Source organism: Capra hircus, chromosome 24, assembly GCF_001704415.2.
Source record: "Capra hircus breed San Clemente chromosome 24, ASM170441v1, whole genome shotgun sequence".
Classification (NCBI taxonomy): Eukaryota; Metazoa; Chordata; class Mammalia; order Artiodactyla; family Bovidae; genus Capra; species Capra hircus.
The window spans coordinates 10,341,741-10,359,124 of record NC_030831.1 but is presented as its reverse complement, the minus strand read 5'-3'; the positions used below and the strand labels follow the sequence as shown (position 1 = coordinate 10,359,124).

The following is a 17,384-nucleotide window of genomic DNA, read 5'->3' as shown; positions in this document are numbered from 1 at the left end:
GCTGCGAGACAGAACTGAGGAAATTACAAACTCCCCTGACAATTCACTTAGCTGTCATGTTGATAAATAGCTTGATGCTTAATTTGGGAAACTTTCCAGGAAAAAGACTAAGCACACAGTGAGCTCCATTCGCTGGGAAAACACATGTTAATTTGGAGCATGTCTTTCCTATAATCAACATAACTGATATGTCACAAACTTCCAGATAGTTAACACATGCAGCAAGTGCTTTATGTAACAATTTTATATGAAGCCCTGTTTTCCACCATCTGGGTGTTTTTGTTTATATTAATATGTCTTAAGTGACTGAAATGGGTCAAAAATTATTTTTGATATTAATATTACCATAATAAAAAATTGGCACTTGGCAATTATTTTTTTCCAAAATTGTTCTGTGAGCTTAATAATGTGGATTAAAAATGAATCAAGAGATAGAGGAAAAAATGCATGAAAATTGGATGCTTGGTGTAATAAAAGTTCTTTCTAAACAATTTCCCTTAAAATGAAACATATTTTACAAAATATATCTTCAAAGATGAGTTGAAATGAGTTTTTTTTTTTTTTACTCTCAGAAATGAATTTTATAGCGCAAGAAGCAGATCGGCAAGAAATGTGTAATTTCTAAACTTTATAACATTTCTAATCACTTATTTCTGGAACAATGATTAACTTCTCAGTAATAAATTTCATGTAATATAAATATATTGTTTATTTTCAATTTGCCTTTCACAGGCATTTTTCATTAACCATATTTTTAATCTTCTTCTGTTTATAAAGTGTTTTATAATTTTTACAATATTTGTCTTAGAATATACATAATCCATTTTAAAGACACTGCTTTATAATAACTAAAATTCTAATTTAAGAATGCTTCTAATTTAATGGAAGTTAATGAAATATTCTTACTTAAGTTCTCCTTATGTATAAAATAAAATTACAGTGGATAATTATTTACATAAATTTCACTAAAACATGCTCTTTTAACAGTTGAAAACTACGTGGAGAAACACATTTTTCAAAGATGTTCACTCATCCTTTGAACTGATTTGAATTCTTTTTTCAATAGCTTTGTAAATAGCAATAAATTTTTTTCTCACAAATATCCAGTGAATAAAAGCTTCTTGCTTTTAGGCTAAACATCCTTGTGTTTTCTGACACCAAAAGCTTTAGCATTTCTTCTGTGCAGCAGACATTTATTCCCTTGAAACATTTGCACCCATCCATTTAATGTTTAAATAGAAAATTCAAGACTCAGCCCCAATCTTCCCGGGTGCCAAAGAGCCACTCAGTGTATAACAAAAAATATGTAAGTGATGTTTTCTACTCCAGCATCTCATCAGCAAACTGCTCAATAAGGTGAGGAGTAAGATATGTGTTTAAAGACTTTTAAAGAACAAGCCAAGTAGGTAAACACGATTATTAAAATTCTATGCAAAATCAGTTTGGAAAGGATGCATTCTGATACATTTCAGATTCACAAACTGAATCCTTTACTGTATTATATGAAATCCATTGACTATAATAGTGATGATTTTGATAGTCTTTTCCATTCTGTTCTCTCTATTATTTTGAGCTTGATTGATTTAATAACTGATTAATTGAAATTTTGAAGACACAAACTAACTGGTAAACTGGATAATTTTATCTGTTTTGAAACCTGAAAATGGAAAAATACCTGGTTACTATTGATTATTGAAGATGTGACCATTAGCACAGCTGACATGAGTTTTATTTGAGCAAATGTCACTGGGCAATATTTACATGTCCAATTTGAAAAAACAACCTTGCAAAATTTATTTTCAATGTTTAAAAATTGATTTAAAATGTATTCATGAACAATATTGTAAGAGCATATAATAAATAATTAAAGTTTTTAAATTTCAAGTAATGTGGGTTTATTTCTTATGTTTTTCTGAATCTTCTATGATTCATTTCTTATATTAAACATTACATATTGCCATAATAAAATAGAGATATTTTGTGGTAAGTATATAAATAAGCTGTAGTAAGAATAAACAGACTGTTAACTTTTAAATAATAAATAATATACACTTATATATATAAACACTTGATATATAAATGATATACATGATAAATAAATGATATACACTTGATATATAAAATACCGTTTAATTCTAATTTCAGCAACACTTTAAGCTACCCTTTGTCCTTATGTTTAGAGATTGTTGAATGGGTTAAAAAACATGGTGAACCAATATATGGTTCTCAAGTAAATACTTACATTTTTCCGTGGCTACAACACTTAGGTTGTACCAAGCACTAGTCTCTCGATCAAGTGGGTTCGTTGTGAAGATTGTGCCGTTGTCATCAACACTGAACACTTCACTTCTGGTAATAGAATATCTGCACACACAGACACAAATAATTCCTTTAAATTATTATTTTCTCTGTACAACTTTAAAGGTGTATACATGGTTCTTTTTAAGCAAAAAGATATCAAATCCACATTCTACAGAGCTAGTATGATGCTGAAAAATTTCAAAAAGATAATTTCTACATTTGCACTTCAACCCAATGGAAACAGAGGAGAAAAACCTGAAACACACCCTAGTTTTCAAATAATGTGTGCTAAATCTGGACATGCCACTCACTCTCACTCGCAAGAGAGAATTTTAACAAGGTCTCTAAAAAACATCACACTAATTTGTTTGTTGTTGGGGAAAATGAAAATAGAAACTACAGAGAATTAAGCTTTAAGGAAATTCCGTTTTAGCTCTGCTGCTCCTGCTAAGTCGCTTCAGTCGTATCTGACTCTGTGCGACCCCATAGATGGCAGCCCACCAGGCTCCCTGGTCCCTGTTATTCTCCAGGCAAGAACACTGGAATGTGTTGCCATTTCCTTCTCCAATGCATGAAAGTGAAAGGTGAAAGTGAAGTCACTCAGTCGTGTCCAACTCTGAGCGACCCCATGGACCACAGCCTACCAGGCTTCTCCATCCATGGGATTTTCCAGGCAAGAGTAGTGGAGTGGGGTGCCATTGCCTTCTCCAAGTTTTAGCTCTGCTCATTGTTAAATCTTTATAAGCAATTTGCTTACATATCAACAAGTGGTCACATTTCCTAGTTAGATATTTTTGACAAAATGAAACCGTTGTTGTTAAGTTGCTTAGTTGTGTTTGACTCTTTGTAACCCCATGGACTGCAGCATGCCAGGCTTCCCTGTCCTTTACCATTTCCCAGAGCTTGCTCAAACTCATGTTCAGTAAATTGGTGATGCCATCCAACCATCTTATCCTCTGTCCCCTTTTCCTCCTGCCTTCAATCTTTCCCAGCATCAGGATCTTTTCTAATGAGTCAGCTCTTCGCATCAGGTGGCCAAAGTATTGGAGCCTCAGTTTCAGCATCAGTCCTTCCAATGAATATTCAGGGTTGATTTCCTTTAGGATTGACTGGTTGGATTTCCCTGTAGTCCAAGGGACTCTCAACTGTCTTCTCCAACACCACAAACAGTCAGACACAACTGAGCGACTTTAACTTCACTTCACCATTTAAGAAATAAGTGTGTAATATATATTAGAAACAGTATGGACTAAAAAGCCTAAAACATAAAGTTTAGATGTTCAGATTAATCTTTGGTTTGCTTTGTAATTCCTTTTTAAAGATTCTTCATTCCACTAAAAGTGCTGAGTGAATAGAATGTGGTTGTGTGGTGTTTTCTCACTGCAAAGGGTTCCTGACAGAATGATAAAAACAAATGATTTCTCCATGCATATAAGGATGCCTTTATAGCCTGTTCTTAATCTTCATACACCTCTGCAAAAGTACGATTTCCGTCTCCCAGAAGAAGAACTGAGACACATAAAAGCCAAGCCCATAACAAAGGCTAAATCTTCCCAAGTAGGTGCAATTCCACCAGATCTTTCAAGGATGCTTTTATGCACAAGTAATAGAGGATTTTTTTTTTTTTAACTTTTAAGCTTGTATTGGCGTATAGCCAATTAACAAAGAATGTTGTGATCATTTCAGGTGAAGAGGGAAACCACTCAGCCATATATATGACTCCCCAACTCCTTTGCTCCCCAAACTCCCCTCCCATACAGGCTGTTACATAACATTGAGCAGAGTTCCCTGTGCTATGGGGCTTTCTTGGTGGCTCTGTCAGTAAAGAATCTGCCTTCAATGCAGGAGACCTGGGTTCAATCCCTGGGTTGGGAAGACTCCCTGGGGAAGGAAATGGCGACCCAGTATTCTTGCCTGGAGAATCCCATGGACAGCGGTGCTATACAGTAGCTCCTTGTTGGTTATCCACTTTAAATATAGCAGTGTGTACATGTCCATCCCAAACTCCCTAACTGTTGCTTTCCTCCAGCTTTCCCCCTGGGAACTACAAGTCTGTTCTCTAAGTCTGTGATTTGGTGAAAGGTGTTTAAAGACAGCTTCTTCCACTGGTGAAAGAAATCCTTGTCATTCTTGAAAGAAACTCAATCCTGCTTCCAGCTAGTGAGCTAGACTCTTTCCCACAAGCCTGATTACTCAGATTATTTATCTTTTTTTTTTTTTTTTAATTAATTTATTTATTTATTTTTTTTTTTTTCATGTTTGGGAACGCATGTAAGAATTTAAGATTTTAAAATCAGATTATTTATCTTTTGCTGTGAATACAGGAAGTTTTTCTCTTTCAAGAAATTGGTCTGAATTCATAGACATAGAGTTGTTCTTAGTATCTCCTTATAATACTGTTTAATGTCTACATGTTCAATAATTGCATTCCCTCCTTCATTTATGATAATGGTAATTTTTGCCTCTTCTTTTCTCCCCTTGGTAGTCTGGTTAGATGGATAACTTTACCGGTGTTTTGGAAGAACCAGCTATCATTCCATTGTATATCTCTATTTTCAATTTCACTGTTTCTAAAGTTTTTAATTTGCTTTCTTTTTCTTTAATAACAGAAAAGATTTTAGTGCCATTCCCATATTTATAAAAATTATAAAATTTGACTCTAGGTTTAGTTAGAAAGGAAATTTTAACAATGCCCAAGGAATAAATCATCCACAGTAATAGCAAAAGAATTTATTCCCTCTATCTGTCATCTAAACTGTCATCTAAACAATGAAGTAATATAAAGAATAGTGATAAGATGAAAAACTTTGGGAAGATTTTTTGTGCAGTTTCTTATAACTTTATGATGGAGTTTTTATTACAGATAATTTCGAGGTTCTAATTCCTAGCACACGAGACTCCTTAAAACAACTATTAATACATGTTTTCCTCCACCACCTTCCCTTATTCATCTTTTTTCCATATTTATAGTCCAGAGAATTACACAGGCTTCCAAGATGCTGGGTATTGCTTTGCTGTTTGGAAGGGCTACTGTTTGGAAGGGCTTTGCTGTTTGGTATTGCTTTGCTGGAGTGGGTTGCCCCGCCGCGGGCCGGTCGCCGTGTCCTCGGTTTGGAGGACAGTGTGGAAGGCTGTTTGGAAGGGCTACAAAGAAGAAGCTTCTTTACATTTTTAAGATAGACGATGCTCCAATTTCCCACTGTAATTCCTAATCACAAAATGCTGCCGTCTAACATGTAGATATAGTTTCTATTTATTAGCAGTAAACTTAGTAATGAATATAAGTATATGTGTAGTATATGTATGTGTGTGTGTGTGTGTCAGTTGCTCACTCGTGTCAGACTCTTTGTGACTCCATGGACTGTAGCCTGCCAGACTCCTCTGTCCATGGGATTCTCCAGGCAAGAATACTGGAGTGGGTTGCCATTCCCTTCTCCAGGGGATCTTCCCAATCCAGGGATCCAACCTGGGTGTCCTGCATCGCAGGCAGATTCTTTATTGTCTGAGCCACCAGGGAAGATTTCCAATATAAGTGTGTGTGTATATAATCAAAGCACAGTACATTGTTTAAATTTTAAATAGCATGTCTATTAACCTACTTGTTTTTCTGACGATAGTAAAGAACACATAACTTAATAAATACTTTCATGATTAAAGTTTTCATTATGCTATCATTTATAATGACAAATTGTAGAAACAATTTAAATATCTAATGTCAGTTGTGTAAATAAGGCAATGAATGATGAATGCTTTATGAAAGTCACTCAGTCCATGTCAAACTCTTTGCAACTCCATGGACTGTAGCCTGCCAGGCTCTTCTGTCCATGGAATTCTCCAGGTAAGAATACTGGAGTGGGTAGCTGTTCCCTTCTCCAAGGGATCTTCCTAACCCAGGGATCGAACCCAGGTCTCCCACATTGAGGGAGGATTCTTTACTGTCTGAAATACCAGGAAAGCTCAAGAATACTAGAGTGGGTAGCCTATCCCTTCTCCAGCAGATCTTCCTGACTTAGGAATCAAACCAGGGTCTCCTGCATTGCAGACAGATTCTTTACCAACTGAGCTATCAGAAATAATGATGAGTCAAAACATAGCTGAAAATATGACATTTAAAAAAATACAAAAGCATTAAAGTTGATTATATGCAAATATTATGTAACATATATGAGAAAAATGTGACCACAGCCAAATATAATAACAGCTTTTGCTTTTATCTTTAATAAGAACTACAAGGAGAATAAATTTTTTTTAAAAAAAGGCAGGCATATTACCTGAATGTAACAGACTAATTTAATGGATGGTAAATATAGTTTAATTGCAACAAAAAAACTTATTTCTAACTGATTGGACTCATTTTTATGCCTTTAATGGTATCTTGTAAAAGCTTGGTTAACTTGAATATCATCCCCTGGTGGCTCAATTGGTAAAGAACAGCTCACAATGTGGGAGACCTGGGTTCAATCCCTGGGCTGGGAAGATCCCCTGGAGAAGGGAACAGCTACCCACTCCAGTATTCTGGCCTGGAGAATTCCATGTACTGTACAAAAGTCCATGGGTTCGCAAAGCGTCAGACATGACTGAGCGACTTTTACTTTAACTTAATCAAATAGTATTTGTATGAACCACATTGTCATCAAATTTGTTTCTCCTCTGACTTGGCATAATCAAGGGTTTCTTTTCCCTAACATCCCTATCCCAATTAATAGAGTTGATTGCATCGAATTTCGGTGCACAGCCTCTCTCTTGCCCATGTTTGCAAGTGCTTATTTCTTTGCATCTTAACCAACAGTGAGGTTTCCTGTTTTGATTTGTTTAAACTTTTGCAAATTTTATAAGTGACCATAGAGAGAAATATAGGTCTGGATATATTCTTGTTCCACTTATAAAAAAATTTCATTTTCAAGCTAATCTGTGTTCCCTCATTTATCAATGCAAAGCTGGGCTTCCAGACATACCCAATAGGAGATTTCCTCTGGTCAGGATCAGTGGCAGAGACAGTGCCTACAGAGGATCCATGAGGGCATTCTTCAAAGATTTCAAAGATGTAATATGGGAGGAGGAAAACAGGAGGCTCATCAACATCCTCCACCTGGATCTTGATGACAGTGGTGGAAGCTTCAGTGTGGTATTCCCTGAGTTGCTCATCAACTTGGGGATTTTTAACTTTTGCTCTAATACGATAGTGGTTCTGGTCCTCAAAGTTCACTTTCTGCAAAGTAATACAATGTACACAGAAAACCCAAGGAATTACTTAGGGGGAAAAAAAGGTTTTGTTGATAAATTAAGTCTCAGGTGCTTTCCAGTTAGGTTTTTACTATTTATGTTCTTGGATCCCTATGAGATTGTCATTAAATATTTAGTAGTTGTGGAGAAAATCCCTATGTTATGTGTATTTGTTATTTACAACTATTACAAAATGTTTTTGGTTAATAACTAGTTTTTTTAGGATTAAAACTATACTTTTCTGAGTATAAGTATCTTACGGAGTTGAGAATTAATTTCCTGTTATTTAAAAAATTTTTGAAAAGTTTGTCCTCTGTTTTAAAATCTTTTTCAAAAACTCTCCTACAGTGTAATTCAAGGAGCTCTGTAATATCTCTCATCAGTTATATCTGAAATATATAGATAGAAATATAAAAAACTGAACTTTTTTCTTAATTTTTTCAGAAGTATCTTGCACAAAATTGATAATTAGCTATTTTTAAATTATGCTTTGTAATTTATGCTAAAATGTAGGCAATATATGTTTATATTCTAAAAAATGAAACATCTTAGAATTTTTTTAAAAGTACACATATCTTTCCTTTTTTCTGTAAACTAAAAATCACAAGATCTTAATTTAATTACTTAGTTGAAGTAAACACTAACTGGTTACACAAAATAATTATATGTATTTCAGATTTGATTTTGCATTATTATTCAAAGCAAAAAAATTTAATGCATCTACCTTTTTTAGTATAATTATTCCTTCTTGGGTCTCATTATTGGTAATGACGTCAAATGTTCTTGAATCGTCTTCGATGCTGTAGTCCATTTCTGCATTCTCTCCTATGTCTCTATCATATGCCATGATTTTTCCTATAGATGTCCCAACAGGTGCAGATTCAGAGACAGTCAAGCGGTATAAACCTTCAAAAACAAAATTCAGGATATTTTGCACAGATAATCAACATAAAGAACTTTCAAATATAGCACCCTCTCTTTATTTAATGCGCTGTCAGAAAAAAACATACCCACTCTCACTAACTGCTTTTTCTGAATACACCTCTCTCTCTCTCTCTCCCTTTATATTTTGCAGTCTAAACATTTCCCTCGTATCTTTTTGAATATCTATTATTCTCTCTTTAAATATATCTCAGAAAGTTCTTTCCCACTACATAGAATTTCCAAATTTCTATACATATTTGTGTGTGTGTGTGTGTGTGTGTGTGCACGCATGTCTATTAGCTACTCAATCATGTCCAACTCTTTGTGACCCCATGGGCTATAGCCTGCCAGGCTCCTCTGTCTATGGGATTCTCCAGGGAAATTGATAGATATTTCCTTCTCCAGGGGATCTTCCCAACTCAAGGATGAAACCCTGGTTTCTTGCAGGCAGCTTCTTTATTGTCTGAGCTTCCAGGGAAGTCCATTCATATTCATACCTTCTCACTATTCATGGATTTATTTTCTGTTGTATCCTTCAACAATGCCAAATTATATTTGATACAAAGTTTTTCAATATTACTCAGGCATTCTCTGATACCTAAAATTACCAATAAATAGAAGTATGAATTGAAGAAGGTAGCATCTAAAAGCAAATATTTGAGTTCTAAACTGTAGTAGTTTGATTTAAGAGAATATGAACCTGGATTGCATTAACCATAGTTGAAAAGAAATAGAAAGATGTGGAAGTATGCATCCATAAGAAAGAATGAAATAAGAACATTTGCAGCAACATGGATGGACATATAGATCATTATACTAAGTTAACTATGTTGGAAAAAGAAAGGCAGATACCATGTTCTATAACTTATATGTGGAATCTAAAATATGACACAAATGAACATATCTACAAAGCAAAAACAGACTTACTGATATGGAGAACAAACTTGTGGTTGCCAAGTGGCATGAGGAGTGGGGGAAAGGATGGATTAGAAGTTCAGAACTAACAGGTGAAAACTATTGTACAAAGAATGGATAAACGAGTCCTACTGTAGAGCACAGGAAACTATATCCAATACCCTGTGATAAATAATAAAGGAAAAGAATATGAAAAATAATGTATATATGTGCATAACTGAATCACTTTGCTGTATAGTAGATATTAACACAACATTGTAAATCAGTTATGAAAGTGAAAGTCACTAAGTCATGTCCAACTCTTTGCAACTCCATGGACTGTAACCCACCAGGCTCCTCCGTCCATGTAATTCTCCAGGCCAGAATACTGGAGTGGGTAGCCATTCCCTTCTCCAGCGGATTTTCCTAACTCCGGTATTGAATTCAGCTCTCTTGCATTGCAAGCGGATTCTCTACTATCTGAGCCACCAGGGAAGCCCAAAATATACATCAGTAAAATAATTTTAAAAAGAAACAAATGATGGAGCCGCAATAGTTCGTTGGTTGTGAAAAAGCATGCTAGCATCAGATGACTCTATTCTTTTTATATAATGGCAGTTATATTTGAAATACATTAACACAAATAAAAATAAATAAGTTTCCTTTCTTTACTTTTCAGAAGTAACTTGCATAAAACTTATTAAAATTAGTTACTCATATATCATTTGTAATTTATGCTAAAATGTAAAAAATCATCAGGAATGAAAACATCCTAAAGAGTAAATCTTAGAATTAAAAAAAAGGAGCACATCCAGTATAATTTTTCTTTAAAGGGATTCAGGATTTTCTTAGAAGCACAGAGCGAGTCGCTACACAGACTGCCTTGTGAGATCTTTCTCTTTTTTTAGGCGGGAGAAATGTCACTTTAAAATTGGTAATATTTTGCTGTTTTCAGGAAGTAAGAGTTTAAGTATGCTACCATGTATCTGTCATTGTGGCGAAGTTAATAGAATCATTTATTCAATTGCACAAATTAAAAATTGCCAACAAATTACTCTTGAGGAGAGAGTGACACTATCCTAAATCTGAAAGCAGATGCTTTAATACATTGCCAAATCAAGGCTTAGTCTATGCTGTTTCCCATACTTTCAAAAATCATTTGTTAGGGTACTTCTTACTTACTGTCTTTAAATATGGGTTTATTGTCATTGACATCAGAAAGTCTGATTAATACACTTGTTGTTCCAGACAGTGCTCCAGGCAGACCAATCATGTCTTTGGCTTGAATAATCACCCAGTACTCATCTTGCAGTTCTCTATCCATTTTAGAAGATATCCTTATTTTTCCTTTAAAAATGTAACAAATGACAATTATTTCATGATTAACCATGGCTTCTCCCTAGTTAATTTCTTAAGAATTTGCACATAAGATCATTGGTTTGACACATTTTGAATCACTACAATGTGCCAGATGCTGCCCTGGAGATAAAAAGGTGACAATATACTAATCACCAACTCTGTATAGAGTTTAGTCATCACAATACTAATAGTAGTAGATCCTTAATAAAATACTATGCTAAGATAAACCACAGGGAGAGAGGAAGAAAGTCTTATTTTTCTGCTTTCTTTTTTGACCTGTTACTAGGGTGCTACAATTAATTGTTCCCCTAAACTTGGAAGAAGTTGACTTACTATAGATAGAGGTGTAAATAAAAATGCCAAATTTATGCAAAAAATACTGTGCACCGGTGATGTTAAAGTCTATTTTGAGTCATGACCTGTGAAGAAGGGCTGATTTTTGATTCACAGTTACTCATAATCCACCAACAGAGATATTCAAACCCACACTAGACCATGAAATTATTGTATTAAGTGTCCACTTTCTATAAAATTATTCAATAAAACATTATTCATCATTGAAGAAACCTAGGAAAAGCTTAAGATGGTGAATAGGAGGGCAAAATACAGTCCTAAAGATTGGGGAACACATAATACAAATATAAGACAGGGAATGGCTAATCTTCAACAACGTCTGGGCAAAGGTATTTATTAAAAACTGTGATACCTGAACAAAAAAAAAAAAGGATAAATTGGACCATACCCTGAAGATATTTTAACTGTGGACTGGTGTTTCACAATTATATTCTAGCATATGTAATCAATATGGAAACCATAGAATATATGAAACAGATGCTGCTACTGTCTTTCCTAGATGTGACTCAACAGAGAATCATGTTTGCTATTAGCAAAGGTGAATAGTATTAGACCTTCAGAATTATATATCCAAAGGTGTAGAGACTGAGAGGGACACAAAGACCTTCACTTCTCATGTGTGGAGGCTTCAACTAACTTTGCCTACTTACTTTACTTTTTTTCTCATCTTCAGAATGAACAAATTTAAATATATTCCTAGATCCTCTTACACATTCCAAAACTTACCTCTTCTGTGTTTTGGCTTTTAATTGCCTTGTTGCTCACTCTACTGCTCCTCCACTAATGAAATTAATTGCTTTAGCAGATTTGTTCAGTATATAATACTTAAGAAGCCAGCGAGGAATAGGAGGGAAAGACAAGGCTCGAAATGGCCAAGATCGGGTGCCACCTGGCACACGTCTCCTTCACTGATCACTCACTTTCTGCTTTCCTCCTGCTATGTTTTCTCACCCTGGTGCCTGGATAGTCTAAGAGCTTCAACAGTTCCCCTACTCAGGGATTTCCTGTACATTCTTCCTATAATCTGGAATGCCTTCCTCTCCTCACTTTGGCTGCAGGCTCAGCTAAGCATCCTGTTTTCAGTGCCTTCTGCCTTGCCAGACGATATGAAATGGTGCTTACTTTCTTCTATAGAACCTTGTTTATTCTACTTCATGATATACACAAACTAAATGCATGTATTTATCAATATGCAAATGTTTAATATTTATATTTAAATTACAAGAGGAAAGAATTCCAGTTGCTTCCTTTTTATTATTTTTTTAATATTGCAATGTTGCACTGCTGTAAACATAATATGTTGTAAACACAACGCCTGTTACATATTTGACCCTTCTCAACCAAGATCATGTAGGAGAATGAAAACCAAATGTCTTAAGGCATCCATTCATTGCATATATTAAAATAACTTTAACTTGTACATTCAGGATAATAGAAACTAGGCATTATTCTGGGAGAATTAAGAATATAGTCACTCAAATCATACTTTTCAAAATCTGATTCTCACAAGAGACCTGACTGATAAAAGGTGAGATATTTAGTATTTGCTAAATGAATGAATCAATAAGAAATGCTTAAAGACCCAACACATGCTTTAATTGCTTAAACCTTTTCATGTCATTGAGATGGATATAATACTTGTCTCATTAACAAACATAGAATTTTACTCCTTTTGGCACTTGCCACATTTTTGGGTGGTTAGTTAGGTACTTCTTTTTTTCATCTTTAGAGAATATAAACTTCTTTATGTGTATTTAATCTTTGCAGTGACCAAAGAAATCATACTTGTTAAATGACCAATGTTATATAAATCTTATATGTTCAATAGATATAGAAAACTTTTGTATTATTTATTTTATAAAGTATTCAATTGATTAACAGAAATTGAAGAAGCACGGATAGAAAAATCAAATGCTATATTCATGTAAATCAAAAGTACATAACACTCTGGCTGGGTGTACAGGTGGAACTCTGTGATTTTAATTTGCATTTCCATGATGACTACTAAGGTTACAGAATTTTAATATGCTTGCAGGCTTTCTTTGTATCAACTTTTTTGTCAATTGTTTGTAAATGTCTCTTTCCCGTATTTTTAAAATGTAATAATCCTTAGGTATGCTTTATAATCCATACACAAATCATTTGTGGTATGGATGTGAAAAATCTAATCTTAGAAAAATCTAATCTTAGAAAAATCAGCTAAAAAATAAAAATAATTAAATGCTTAAGATTACATTACAACCTCCTTCTTTATGGAAACATTTGGTCCACTTTACAACACATTTGTAGGCAGGGAATTTTTGCTCTGATGTTTGCCAACTTAGAATCATGTTGAATTGCATGTTATTTCATCCAGGAATACCTGTTGTAGGTTCAATGGAGAAATATGGTTGGCCTTGTAGTAAGCTGTACACAAGACGAGCATTATTGCCACTTGAAGGATCATCAGCATCACTTGCTGTCACCTGGGTTACTAATGTTCCTGAAGAGAACATAAATAGTTACAAGAAATTAAGACTCTGGTTTTTGAAAAACGGATCCTAGTTCTCTAAGATTCTTTCTTTAGCAAGAAAGATGATGATATGCAATGAAAGACCTGCCCTCCTTTTTATAAATTATGAAACAAATATACTTTTGTTTAGACAAGAAAATATAACTTTATAAAAAATAGCCCTTATTCCCAAATACAATATAGAATTTTAAATGTGTAGATCTAATGCAACCTAAATATTAAATAACCCACTAAAATATATAATTAAGGATTATTCAAAGATGTTTTATTAGTGGAGTAATCGAAGGGAGATTTAAAAGCAGTTTTTCTTCAAAAACCATATTGTAACCAGTTCTTCAAAAATTATAGAATTTAAAAATATTAATAAATGTTATTAAAATGATCTTGACATAATGTCAAGCTGAAAATACGCAGAATTATTTGGCTAATATCATTCCCTTCAACAAAATGCCTACTTTAATGAATTTTCTTTTAAAGTGCAATGTAAAAATCTACCAGCTTGATAAGGTAAGCGTTCTTAATCTTATTTAGTAACAACCAATAAAATTCATGGGAAATAAATACTTGTATGTTTAAAATCAGTGGTTAACTTAAATATCTTTATTTAATTGTGCTTTCTAATGATTTTTATTTAAATATGGAATCTAGCATTATGAGTCTTGTTGGAAACACAGATTTTTGAAGCTCTGTGTTCTGTGTTTTTACCATGAAAATAATAAATGTAAAATAAATTAAGATGATACAAATTTGAGGCAGAACTTCTAAAATAAATTTCATAAAGTCTTGCTTTATTCTGACTCATAATTTGTAAATATCAGCTATAAAATTTAGAAGGACTTTAGGAATGGTCAATTCTACCATCACTCTAATTATCTGATTATATTTTCTTCAGTTTCTGTCTTTCTTCCCTTCTGTTTCAGTTTTGTAGACATAACATTTCATTAAATACAGATTAATTAACTTTAAAAGCTTTAAATATTTTCTAAATGTTTTTTCTAAAAAAGTCAGTAGAGAGAAGCAAGCCTGTATAAGTTCTTAATCAGTAATTAAAAAACTGTAGAAATCTTCAAAAATAGTAAAGTAACATAAACAGTAATAATAAATAAGCATTGAAGCAATTAAGAAATACACATGATTTGATAATATTTTGTATATTTATATTTTCTGTGAGAAATTGGCATGTGTAAGAGAAATTGTACATTGACTTGCAGTTCAGTTCAGTCGCTCAGTCGTGTCCAACTGTTTGAGATCCCATGGATTGCACCTCGCCCGTCTTTCCTGTCCATCACCAGCTCCTGGAGCCTACCCAAACTTATGTCCATTGCATCAATGATGCCATCCAACCATTTCATCCTCTGTCAACCCCTTCTCCTCCTGCCTTCAATCTTCCCCAGCATCAGGGTCTTGTCCAATGAGTTCATTCTTCAGGTGCCCAAAGTACTGGAGCTTTAGCTTCAGCATCAGTCCTTCCAATGAATATTCAAGACTGATTTCCTTTAGAATTGGCTGGTTGGATCTCCTTCCTGTCCAAGGGACTCTCAAGAGTCTTCTACAACATCACAGTTCAAAAGCATCAATTCTTCGGCACTCAGCTTTCTTCATAGTCCAACTTTCACATCCATACATGACCACTGAAGAAACCTTAGCTTTGACTAGATGGACCTTTGTTGGCAAAGTAATGTCTCTGCTTTTTAATATGCTGTCTAGGTTTGTCATAACTTTTCTTCTGAGGAGCAAGTGTCTTTTAATTTCACAGCTGCAATCACCATCTGCAGTGATTTTGGAGCCCCCCAACATACAGTTTGTTACTGTTTCCATTGTTTCCCCATCTATTTTTCATGAAGTGATGGAACAGCATACCTTGATCTTAGTTTTCTGAATGTTAAGTTTTAAGCCTACTTTTTCACCCTCCCCTTTCACTTTCATCAAGAAGCTCTTTAGTTCTTCACTTTGTGCCAAAAGGGTGGTGTCATCTGCATATATGAGATTATTGGTATTTTTCCTGGCAATCTTGATTCCAGCTTGTGCTTCTTCCAGCCCAGCATTTTGCATGATGTTATTTGCATATAGGTTAAATAAGCAGGAGAAATATATACAGCCTTGACGTACTCCTTTCCCTATTTGGAACCAGTCTGTTGTTCCATGTCCAGTTTTAACTGTTGCTTCTTGAGCTGCATACAGATTTATCAGGATGCAGGTCAGGTGGTTTGGCATTCCCATCTCTTGGAGATTTTCCAGTTTGTTGTGATCCACACAGTCAAACGTTTTGCTGTAGTCAATAAAGCAAAAGTAGATGTTTTTCTGGAACTCTCTTGCTTTTTTCATGATCCAGTGGAGGCTGACAATTTGATCTCTGGTTCCACTGCCTTTTCTAAATCCAGCTTGAACATCTGGAAGCTCATGGTTCACATTCTGTTATATCCTGGCTTGGAGAATTTTGAGTATTACTTTGCTAGCGAGTGAGATGAGTGCAATTGTGTAGTGGTTTGAACATTCTTTGGCATTGCCTTTCTTTGGGATTGGAGTGAAAACTGACTTTTTCCAGTCCTGTGGCCACTGGTGCATTTTCCAGATTTGCTGGCCTATTGAGTGCAGCACTTTCACAGCATCATCTTTTAGGATTTGAAATAGCTCAATCAGAATTCCATCACCTCCATTAGCTTTGTTCCTAGTGATGCTTCCTAAGGCCCACTTGTCTTTTCATTCCAGGATGTCTGGCTCTACTTGAGTAATCACACCATTGTGGTTATCTGGGTCATGAAGAGCTCGCAGTTAGGAATGTTATACAGTACATAGAATGTTGACAAAATCACCACGAGGCCAATGATATGTCTTTCATGGAAACAATCAATGATTGTTTAAAGTGTCCCTTTCCTTATAATACCAGTAAAGATAGATAACAGACACTTGGTGATTGAGTATTATATTTCATGTGTATTACTCAATCAGTGTATGAGGCATGGTGTATATCATGTATATAATCTAAACTGTTTAGCCTCTATTTACTCATTTGATCAACATTTTCGTGTACTCTCACTAAAACTAATAAGGTTGACTCTACAACATTAATAGGTCAAAAATTAAATTCTCTCTAAATTATATTAGAAATAAATATATTTTTAAAGGATAAATGACCTATATGTACATTAATGAAAGATATCTTATGCAGACTATTTTAACCTGAAGTATATCATCAGGATATCCTTCATACACATTTGGATCATTTGATCAGTTTCTCAGATTAACTGTGTTTTATCATATGGCCCTCATTCACATTTAATCATGTCTTAAAAAGAACTACATTCACTGCCCATATGTCTCACACATTCTGAAAGAAACTGGAAGTAAAACAATAGATGTCTACAAAATTCACTCTGGCTTATTGTAATGAAAGAATTAATATTTAAAAAAAAATTAAAAATCAGTGACAAATGCTTCTAGTACAAGTTGCAAATATATATATAGGTGTGAGTAGGGTGGTCCTTGGTAGAACTGGAGAGCTGACCACCCTGCTTAGAACTACTGTGACAATGCAGAATGATCATGAAAATTGTGTGCTAAGGGAAGGAGTAATAACCCAAAACCTGTATATGTGTACACTGAATTCTCTCACCCTTATTTCCTATTATTCTATCTTATGGCACCACTCTATAATTAGAATTGGGTAATTTATGGAAACTCTTAAAAAATTGAATTGAATAACTTCTTGAAGTTCAATTAGCAAGGAATGTATACCAGAGAGAGGGAAAGCCTTCGCTTGGTGACTGAAAGAGCTAAAGGTCACTGAATTTCTGAGCTGTCACCACAGCTTGGTCAC

The 17,384-nt window shown here is 34.4% G+C and overlaps 1 protein-coding gene across 1 annotated transcript in view; it reads right to left on the bottom strand.

Annotated features, from left to right (window-relative positions):
- CDH19 (cadherin 19) overlaps window positions 1-17,384 on the bottom strand; it is a 76,014-nt gene that overhangs the window by 24,230 nt on the left and 34,400 nt on the right. Inside the window, exons 4-8 of the mRNA XM_018039815.1 lie at window positions 13,418-13,537; window positions 10,525-10,689; window positions 8,249-8,430; window positions 7,257-7,510; window positions 2,243-2,364 (exon numbers count right to left, since the gene is read on the bottom strand). Of these exons, the coding sequence (XP_017895304.1) occupies window positions 2,243-2,364; window positions 7,257-7,510; window positions 8,249-8,430; window positions 10,525-10,689; window positions 13,418-13,537 (843 nt within the window). The remainder of the gene's footprint in view (window positions 1-2,242; window positions 2,365-7,256; window positions 7,511-8,248; window positions 8,431-10,524; window positions 10,690-13,417; window positions 13,538-17,384) is intronic.